The 10848-nt window shown below is 47.1% G+C and overlaps 1 protein-coding gene across 1 annotated transcript in view; it reads left to right on the top strand.

The window, feature by feature from the left end:
• Nucleotides 1–3355: 3355 nt before the first annotated feature.
• Nucleotides 3356–10848, top strand: part of TADA1 (transcriptional adaptor 1) — an 81363-nt gene continuing 73870 nt past the window's right edge. The window contains exon 1 of the mRNA XM_029618228.1: nt 3356–3589. Within this exon, the coding sequence (XP_029474088.1) occupies nt 3516–3589 (74 nt within the window). The 5' untranslated portion in view covers nt 3356–3515. The remainder of the gene's footprint in view (nt 3590–10848) is intronic.

The raw sequence follows: 10848 nt of genomic DNA, 5'->3' as shown, positions 1-10848 counted from the left end.
TAAATAAATATAAATCCATTACAATAGACTAGCTTCCTTTATATTAAATTGCAGTATAGGGGAGAAGTTGGTGTGGTGCAGGCAGCTGGCTAACAAGTTAATTCATGAAAATGTATTAGGGTGTTATTCTGGGCATTAGGGTCCTAATGCCCGCCATAACGAATGCATACAATAAATATCACATCTTGAAATGTGTATGCAAATTTGAAAAATGTATGTGTGTGTGAGAGAGAGCCTCTATAGCAGGGGTCGGGAACCCATGGCTCGCGAGCCAGATATGGCTCTTTTGAGGGCTGCATCTGGCTCGCAGACAAGTGTCGCCATACTTCGCGGTTCCCCGCTGACCCAGCTGCTCCCCGGTCCTCCGCCGCCCGGGCTTAAAATGCTGTCAGCCCGGGCGGAACGCGGCAGGACAGCTGGAGTCAGCGGCACCGGCGTGCTCTCTCCTCCCCCCCCCCCCCCCCCCGCGGCCCGGAAGAGGAAGTGGAGAGCATCGGGTGCCTGCGCGGGAAGAAGAGACCACACTAGCGTGGTCTCTTCTTCCGCGCAGGCACCCGATGCTCACCACTTCCTCTTCCGGGCCGCGGGGGGGAGGAGAAGAGAGCACGCCGACTGGAGTCATCCGGGTGCCTGCGCGGGAGTCATCGGGTGTCAGCCGGGTGCCAGCGCTGGAGTCATCGGGTGCCTGCGCGGGTCTTCCCACGCAGGCACCCGATGCTCTCCACTTCCTCTTCCGGGCCGCGGGAAGAAGAGAGCACACCGGTGCTCTCTTCTTCCCGCGGCCCGGAAGAGGAAGTGGAGAGCATCGGGTGCCTGCGCGGGAAGACCCGCGCAGGCACGCTAGTGTCCGACGGGAAGAAGACTGCAGCGCGGCTCGGAGGAAAATGAAAATCTTCAACCGCGGCCGATGGGACTCCGCCTTCGCCTCCGCGAGGGCTGAAAATGAAGGAGGTTAGCGTTGGGAGGTGGCTGCTGCTGCCGCGAGTTCCCGGGGGAGGGGGAGAGAGAGAGTGAATGAATGAGCGAGCAAGCATGTGTGTTTGAGATCCTGTGTGTGTGAGTGAGAGATTGCATGTATGTGAATGATTGAGAGCCTGTATATGTGAAAGAGAGTATGTCTGTGATTGAGATCCTGCCTGTGAGAGAGAGAGCATGAATGTAAGTTTACCATTGGGAACCTGTATGTGTAAGTTTGTAATTGAAAACCTGTTTGTTTGAAAGAGTATGTGTGTATGATTGAGATCCTTTGTGTGTGAGAGAGATCATGTGTATGTATGATTAAGAGCCTGTGTGTATAAGTAAGAGAGAGATCATGTGTGTCTGTGTCTGATTGACAGCTGGTTTAGGTGATGGAGCATGTGAGTATGTGATTGAGAGCCTGTGTTTAAATGAGAGAGAGAGACCATGTGTGTCTGTGTGATTGAGAGCTGATTTAGGTGAGGGAGCATGTGAGTATGTGATTGAGAGCCTGTGTTTAAATGAGAGAGAGAGACCATGTGTGTATGTGTGTGATTGAGAGCTGATTTAGGTGAGGGAGCATGTGAGTATGTGATTGAGAGCCTGTGTGTAAATGAGAGAAAGAGAGGACATGTTTGTAAGCATGTGAATGAGAGTCTGTGTGTGAGAGAAAAAGACAGCATGTATTTATGTGATTGAAAGCCTGTGTGTGTGTAAGCGTGAAAAGATAGACAGCATGTGTGTAAATGTGTAATTAAGAGCCTATATAAGTGAGAGAGAAAAAACATTTGTATATGTGAGTGACTGAGAGCATGTGTGTATAGGTGTGTCATTGAGAGCCAGTGTGAGAGAGGAGCGCTGGTATGTGACTGAGAGAGGAGAAAGTTCCAAGCAAACCACCCCACCTCCTGCTAATTCAGAACAATCTCAGGACACCTGGATATCAAACGTTCCCAGGTATGCAGAGCAAAAAAATTTTTGTATCCTTATTATTTTTCATTACTGGATCTTTGTGTCTGCTATTTTGAAATATTTTGTTGGTATCTGGAAATGTTTTATATGAGTTTTTAATTATTGGATATTCCACTCATCAGCTGTTTCGAAATATGTTCTTTTTGTTAGTACAGTTTTACTGCTGATGATTTTATATTTCTTGATTTGTTTTATAAGGATGTGTGATGTTTCTTTTTTCCTTTGTTACACTGCATACAGAGACTCTGGCTTGTTGCAGTTTCCAATTCAGTTTTTGTCTGCATGCTTCTTGTTATGCGTTTTGGTCTCTTTATTCTATGTTAGGTGAGGGACAGCACGTGATTCAGGTGAGGTTTTCTGCTGGCGTGTAGTTTCTGTGTAGGACTCTATAGCAGCCTGACTTGGTCCGTTTTCCTAATAGGAGATGTATTGGTGTCTTAAGGCCTGGTGTAATATTTTCAGAGACTTATTGTACTTTAAAAGTGTGATCTTACATAAAATGCACACATTTACTTGTATTTAGTTTTAAACATATTGTATGGCTCTCATGGAATTACATTTTAAAATATGTGGCGTTTATGGCTCTCTCAGCCAAAAAGGTTCCTGACCCCTGCTCTATAGAGACCCACTAATTTTTGAACTATTTATACCACTGTAAGAGGGGGCACTAGTAACGAGGTGAGGTGGGTTCTGGGCAATTTTACATGCACAGTCATACGTATGAACAGCACAGTTACCATCAGTGAAGATGCACTATCTACCTAGCTGCAGTCAAGCAACATACAGATGGTAAAAATCACTCTTCTTTCACCTTTCATCCCTCCAAATCCCATTATATAGGCGGAATCTGCAGAAATAGGGTCTACTCTAAGGCAGGTTATGTGGGTCTTCAAGGTAGTGACTACAAAACCCGTTTAATTTTAGCAACCCTGTATTTCTCCTGTCTTTTCAGTATCTCCCTGGCCTTTTTTCTGTTGTTTCTCACGCTGTCTCAATGGTTAAGCCATCTACTTTATAAAAGTGTTACTCTGTTTTGAACTTACATCCCCATGCAGTGTGGTTTTTGTAGTTCCTGATTCTACCTATGGAACATAAGTCCCATAATGTATCAAGATTATGTTGTTAGAAATCATTGCACAGAGGGAGGAGGCTCACAAAAAAGTTTACTATTTATACCACTGTAAGAGGGGGCACTAGTAACTCAGGGTGAGGTTTGTGGGGGGTGGGTTCTGAGGGGGGCAATTTTACATGCACAGTCATATGTATGAATAGCACAATTATCATCAGTGAAAATTTAATTCCAATCGATTTGGCCTCTACCGCTGGCGGCGTTCTATGTATCCACCTCCCCCCACCCCTTTACGCATCCCAGAAAGCAGAAGAGCCCTGCTTCTCAAGCCTGCTTTACATGTTGCCATAGAAACAGAAGGTCAGCGCCCGCATCGTCGCGTGATCGTAAAGCAGCAAAAAGGCCGTGGTCGTAAAGCACAGGTTGTGCGCGCGGCTGCGGCCTTGCTCGCCGTTTCCCGGGATTCCGGAGTCGGCGCTTTCAGCTCCCTGTTTGGCCCTCGTTCCCGCCTGCGAAGATGGCGACGTTTGTGAGCGAGCTGGAGGCGGCGAAGAAAGGCCTAAGTGAGGCGCTGGGAGAAAACGTAAAACAGTGAGTGCGGCCGCCCCAGCAGTGCCATGCCCGATTAATGGGAGCGGGGAAAACGGGGAATCTGCGCACGGCCGGGTCCCGTCATCTTCGGACTCAACTTAGTTCGTTTAAGGCGAGAGAGCGGGGCGCTTCTTTCTTCCCTATAAAATGTTGGTGGTGTTGCCGCCTTATAGGCTCTCTAGAAGTACGGGAAGTAGGCTCGTTGCAGAAATTCGTTTTCTCTCTTCAGGACCAGTAAATGAAGCGTTACCATCTTCTGGACCGAAGAGGTGACTGGGGAGAGACAAAGTTTAAAAACAAACAAACTGTGTTGAGTAAAAAACACAATCTAAAGATGACAAAACAAAAACCAAACAAACATGAAAAATTGTTTTTGAAAAAATAGATAAGAAAGAGAGCTAGATCTCTGTATAGAAATAACTTGAGTAATAAAGTAATTCTCTGCCCCCCCCCCCCCCGAAAAAGCCCAAACTAAAAGGTTACAGTGGAATAAATAAACACATTGGCTTTTTATTTTTTTATTTGTATTTATCTGCTTTTTATATTCTGCTTTTCAACACTTCAGAGCGGATTACCCTTGACTCATAAATATTGACTAGTGTGTATATTGTATCAGGTCAGATATACCCTCAACGATCCATTTTTGCAATTTTGTGAATCCTGGAAATGTGACATAAAGTTGACAATGGCTGAAAATAGGAAAATCTAGTTGGATTTAGTCAAATGTTTGGCCTATGTGGTGGTGATGGTCTTCACAGAAACCATAAAGATCTGGAACTTGTGGCCTGTTAAAATAAAGGGTAGTTATTGTCACTTGGTGCTATGTCTATGTGGGGAATAAATACTTTATCACCTGTAGAAAGTCCAGAAGTGACCGACATGTCCAGGAAGTTTTCTAAAGTAGCTGAAAAGGTATTTGAAAAGTAGGTTAGCATTCATAAACTACAAGAAATTGCAGAAAGAGGAAGATAGGTGGCAATATCTGGGAAAGTAGGAATGCAAAAATGAAAATGGAAGCAAAAATAGCAACTGGTGAAAAGGGGGAAGGAAAAAGCTCCTTTTTTTTAAATAGATAAGTTAATGATAAGAGGAAGTGCAAAAGTGGCATTATGAGACTGATGTGTAGAGGTGGACAAGTAAAAGCAATATTGCTGACTAGATGTTTGTTCATTGTGGAAGGGCCAGGAATTAGGTCCACATAAAACTAACACAAATAGAAGTGAGTTAAACCTCAAATGATTTTGAGAAGTGTTTGTGAGGAGCTAGCTAAACTTAAAATAGATAAAACTGTGGTCCTAAATGGGATAGATCTAAGGGTATTAATGGAATATAGAGAAGTTCTGGCAGCTTTACTGGTTGACCTTTTCAATGTTTCTTTAGTCTGGAGTAATTCCAAAGTAGCGGAGGCAGGCAGATGTGGTTCCTATTCACAAACATGGTGAATAGGAACCACAGGGTGCTGGGAGCTACAGGCCAATTAATCTGATCTCTGTGGTGAGTAAATTCATGGAATCTCTGCTAAAACATAGGATAGTGCAGTTTCTGGAATCCAATGGATTACATGATCCAAAGCAGCATGGTTTTACTAGAGGTAAATCTTGTCAGATGAATCTGATCAATTTCTTTTGATTGGGTGACCAGAGAGTTGAATCAGGGGGGAGCACTAGCTGTAGTGTCCTTGGATTTCAGTAAGTCCTTTGGCATAGTTCTGCATAGGTGACTTATAAATAAATCGAGCACCCTTGGTAATGGCCTTAAAGTGATTGTCTGGGTTAGAAACTGGTTTATTGGGAGGTGACAAATGGTAGTGGTAAATGGAGTTAATTCCAAGCAGAGAGGCGTTACTAGTGGTGAACCACAGAGATTGGTCCTTGGCCCGGTTCTTTTCAACATTTTTGTGAGCGACATTGCAGAAGGCTTGTCTGGAGAGATTTGGCTTTTTCTGAATGATATCAAAACCTGCAATAGTGTAGACAGCCAGGAAGGCAAGGAAAACATGAGGCAAGATCTAGTGAAATGTGAGGAATGATCAAGTGTCTGGCAGTTAAGATTTAATGCTAAAAAATGCAGACTTTTGCATTTTGTGATGCAAAAATCCAAGGGAAAAGCACACTTGAATGTGAAATACTAAGCATGAAAGAAGAGCAGCATCTGTGGGTGAACATATCAGATGATCTTAAGGTTGCCAAACAGGTGTGTAAAGTAATGGCAAAAGCCAGAAGGATACTTGGCTGCATAAGGAGAGGAATGGTCAGCAAAAAAGTAGGTGATATTACCCCTATATAAGTTCTTGATGAGACCTCATTTGGCATACTGTGAATAGTTCTGGAGATTGCATCTTCAAAGGGATATAAACAGCGGTTCTCAAACTGTGTGTCGCCAAGCACCGGCAGGTATGTTGCGGCTCCCGGTGTTCCATTGCCCTGCTTGTGCTTCCCTTCTCCCTAGGGGTGGGGCTGAAGAATGGAGAGACGCTGCGCGTCACCACTGGAGGCCAGGCCGGCAGGGCCGAAGAGAGGCCTGTGCGCCGCTGCCGGCGGAGCCGAAGAATGGTGAGACGCACGCTGCTGGCGGTGGCTGAAGAGTGGAGAGATCTGTGCGCCGCCGCCAGTGGAGCCGAAAAATGGTGAGACGCATGCTGCCGCGGTGGCTGAAGAGTGGAGAGATCTGTGAGCCGCCACCGGCGGGGCTGAAGAATGGAGGGCGCTGTGTGCTGCTGCCAGCAGCTGAAGAGTGGAGAGACCTGTGCACTACCGCTGCCGGCGGGGCCGAAGAATGGTGAAATGCTGCTCGCTGCCACCGGCGGGGCCGAAGAATGGAGAGTCGCTGCGTGCCGCTGCCGGTGGCTGAAGAGTGAAGAGACCTGTGCTCCGCCGCTGGAGGCCAGGCTGGTGGGGCCGAAGAGCGGGGAGACTCTGCGCACCTCCGGAGGTGGCTGGAGAGACGTTGCACGCTGCCGGAGGTCAGGCCAAACAATGAGAAGAGGCTCCATGTGAGCTTGTGTCTGTGTGTGTATGGTAGAATGGGTGCCTGGGTGCATGAGTGAGGGCTTGTGTGTGTGTGTGTGTGTGTGAAGTAGAATGGATGCCTGGGTGCATTAGTGAGGGCTTGTGTGTGTGTGGGGGGTAGAATGGGTGCCTGGGTGCATGAGTGAGGGCTTGTGTGTGTGGGGGGGGGGGTAGAATGGGTGCCTGGGTGCATGAGTGAGGGCTTGTGTGTGTGGGGGGGGGGTAGAATGGGTGCCTGGGTGCATGAGTGAGGGCTTGTGTGTGTGGGGGGGGGGTAGAATGGGTGCCTGGGTGCATGAGTGAGGGCTTGTGTGTGTGGGGGGGGGTAGAATGGGTGCCTGGGTGCATGAGTGAGGGCTTGTGTGTGTGTGTGGGGTAGAATGGGTGCCTGGGTGCATGAGTGAGGGCTTGTGTGTGTGTGTGGGGGGGGGGGGTAGAATGGGTGCCTGAGTGAGGGCTTGTGTGTGTGGTAGAATGGGTGCATGAGTGGCAGTTGTGTGTGGTTGTAAGTGACAGTGTGAGTGTGATTGAGAGAGAGACTGGTCAGAGGTGATGTGTTTCTGTGAGAGAGGCAGACTGGTCAGGAAGATGACTGGTGTGTGTGTGTGTGACAGACTGGTCAGGGAGGTAACTGTGGTAGAATGGGTGCCTGGGTGCATGAGTGAGGGCTTGTGTGGGTGCTTGGGTGCATGAGTGAGGGCTTGTGCGTGTGGTAGAATGGGTGCATGAGTGAGGGCTTGTGCGTGTGGTAGAATGGGTGCATGAGTGAGGGCTTGTGCGTGTGGTAGAATGGGTGCATGAGTGAGGGCGTGTGCGTGTGGTAGAATGGGTGCATGAGTGAGGGCTTGTGCGTGTGGTAGAATGGGTGCATGAGTGAGGGCTTGTGCGTGTGGTAGAATGGGTGCATGAGTGAGGGCTTGTGCGTGTGGTAGAATGGGTGCATGAGTGAGGGCTTGTGCGTGTGGTAGAATGGGTGCATGAGTGAGGGCTTGTGCGTGTGGGTGCCTGGGTGCATGAGTGAGGGCTTGTGTGCGTGTGGTAGAATGGGTGCCTGGGTGCATGAGTGAGGGCTTGTGTGCGTGTGGTAGAATGGGTGCCTGGGTGCATGAGTGAGGGCTTGTGTGCGTGTGGTAGAATGGGTGCCTGGGTGCATGAGTGAGGGTGAGTGTGTGTGTGTGTGGTAGCATGGGTGCATGAGTGAGGGCTTGTGTGTGTGTGTGGTAGAATGGCTGCATGAGTGGCAGTTGTGTGTGGTTGTGACAGTGTGTGTGTGATTGAGAGAGAGACTGGTCAGAGGTGATGTGTTTCTGTGAGAGAGGCAGACTGGTCAGGAAGATGACTGGTGTGTGTGTGTGACAGACTGGTCAGGGAGGTAACTGTGGTAGAATGGTGCCTGGGTGCATGAGTGAGGGCTTGTGTGTGTGTGTGGTAGAATGGGTGCACGAGTGAGGGCTTGTGTGTGTGTGTGGTAGAATGGGTGCACGAGTGAGGGCTTGTGTGTGTGTGTGGTAGAATGGGTGCACGAGTGAGGGCTTGTGTGTGTATGTGGTAGAATGGGTGCACGAGTGAGGGCTTGTGTGTGTGTGTGGTAGAATGGGTGCACGAGTGAGGGCTTGTGTGTGTGTGTGTGGTAGAATGGGTGCACGAGTGAGGGCTTGTGTGTGTGTGTGGTAGAATGGGTGCACGAGTGAGGGCTTGTATGTGTGTGGTAGAATGGGTGCACGAGTGAGGGCTTGTATGTGTGTGTGTGTGGTAGAATGGGTGCACGAGTGAGGGCTTGTATGTGTGTGTGTGTGGTAGAATGGGTGCACGAGTGAGGGCTTGTATGTGTGTGTGTGTGGTAGAATGGGTGCACGAGTGAGGGCTTGTATGTGTGTGTGTGTGGTAGAATGGGTGCACGAGTGAGGGCTTGTATGTGTGTGTGTGTGGTAGAATGGGTGCACGAGTGAGGGCTTGTATGTGTGTGGTAGAATGGGTGCACGAGTGAGGGCTTGTGTGTGTGTGTGTGGTAGAATGGGTGCACGAGTGAGGGCTTGTATGTGTGTGTGTGGTAGAATGGGTGCACGAGTGAGGGCTTGTGTGTGTCTGTGGTAGAATGGGTGCACGAGTGAGGGCTTGTGTGTGTGTGTGGTAGAATGGGTGCACGAGTGAGGGCTTGTATGTGTGTGGTAGAATGGGTGCACGAGTGGCAGGTGTGTGTGGTTGTAAGTGACAGTGTTTGTGTGATTGAGAGAGAGACTGGTCAGAGGTGATGTGTTTCTGTGAGAGAGGCAGACTGGTCAGGAAGATGACTGGTGTGTGTGTGTGTGTGTGACAGACTGGTCAGGGAGGTAACTGTGGTAGAATGGGTGCATGAGTGAGGGCTTGTGCGTGTGGTAGAATGGGTGCTTGGGTGCATGAGTGAGGGCTTGTGCGTGTGGTAGAATGGGTGCATGAGTGGCAGGTGTGTGGTACAGTGGGTGCATGAGTGGCAGTTGTGTGTGGTTGTAAGTGACAGTGTGTGTGTGATTGACAGAGAGACTGGTCAGAGGTGATGTTTCTGTGAGAGAGGCAGACTGGTCAGGAAGATGACTGGTGTGAGTGTGTGAGACAGACTGGTCAGGGAGGTAACTGTGTGAGAGAGACACAGACTGGTCAGGGAGGTGACTGGTGTCTGTGTGAGGAAGAGATACTAGTTAGGGAAGTTACTGGTCTGTGTGAGACAGAGACTGGTTGTGGGCCTAAGGAAGAGGACCGTGAGGACAGAGCTTCAGCAGTCCTAGCTGCTTCTGGTGAGTGCTATTGGCCTGCATGGGAAAGGAGTAGGAGAGTTGCTGGAGAGGGTAAGTAAAGGCAGCTTTTTAAGTTTATTTTTCTTAATTGACTACCATTTTAATTATTGTGTATTATGTGATGCCTGCTGTTTTGAAATATTTTATTGATATTTGGACAATTTTAAATACTTTTTATGAGTATTTAATTGTTGGATGTTATTTTGTTCATCAGCTGTTTTGTAACATTTATTAGTATAGTTTTACAGTTATTTCTAAGTGGGTATCTATAGCAGCTTGGCTTGCTCTGTTTTCCTAATAGGAGGTGTATTAATGTTTAGGGCCTGGTTAAATATTTGTAGTGGTAAATTACTGTCTTTTCATAAGGAAGGCTATTGTGCCTGGTAGTAAAGAGAGTTTGTTTTGCTTTTACTGAGATGTCATCAGATCCAGAATATCTTTTTTTGTATGGTGAGTTGCATGGGTAATGCTCTGCACCCATTTTTGGGGGTCGGGGGTTCCTGAGGATGCAGAATGTATATTTACATTTTGCCCCGTGACGGACACATGTTCAGTGTGTCACGCATGTGAGAACCATCTGTCAGGTGTGTCCTGGCCGAAAAAAGGTTGAGAACCACTGGTCTAGAAGGTGGCTTCTAAAATAGTCAGTAGTCTTCATTCTAAAGCATATGGGGACAGTCTTAAAAATCTAAACATGTATATGCTTGAGGAAAGGTGAGCTAGGGGAGTTGTGATAGACATTTAATTTCTTTCAAGGTTTCCATGAAGAAGGGGTGTGTCTCTTTTAAAGGAAAGGTGGTGCTAGGATGAGGTTGAGAGGGGGTAAACTCAGGAATAATCTAAGGAAATATTTCTGACAGAGAGGGTAGTGGAAGCTTGTGATAAACAGATTATTTCTGAGGGAGTGGTAGGGATTGTAGATTTGAATAGTTGGTGTGTATGAGCAGAGGTCTTATGGTCTTTTTGTGCCTTCAAGCTTCTACATTTCTGGTGGAGAAGCTTGATTACTAGAACATTTCAATGCACAACCCATATTTGGTGTTCAGATTTTGCAAAAGGAATACGGTGGGACTCACTTTAAAATGAGGACAATATGGCAGCATCGCAGGGGATGTCAACTCAGACTGGGTACCATTATATTACTTTTGTGAACGTTGAACTTGGCTTGCTTTTCTGTCACATTGTCTGCTTCCTCTGTCTGTTTCATTCATACTTTTCATTGCTAAGGTGTAAAGTGTAATAAGTCTCCTTAGTTATTGTTGTTGTTTTTGTTATGAGTTATTTTTTGTTATTCTTATGTTTCGCAATGTTACAATGTATCAATAGTAAGACACCTTAGTCTTACTATTTCTAGCAGTTATAATGTAAACTGATTATGAATGATGGTATATAAAAACAACTAAATAAAAAAAAAAAGTAAATAAAGATTGTCCATTTGGAGGAGGTCATCAAACTTTCCCATTGGATGGGGAAGGCAGTT

This window comes from Rhinatrema bivittatum, chromosome 10, assembly GCF_901001135.1.
Source record: "Rhinatrema bivittatum chromosome 10, aRhiBiv1.1, whole genome shotgun sequence".
Taxonomy (NCBI): Eukaryota; Metazoa; Chordata; class Amphibia; order Gymnophiona; family Rhinatrematidae; genus Rhinatrema; species Rhinatrema bivittatum.
Note: the sequence above shows the minus strand (reverse complement) of the source record. Positions and strands in the feature narration are given on the sequence as shown.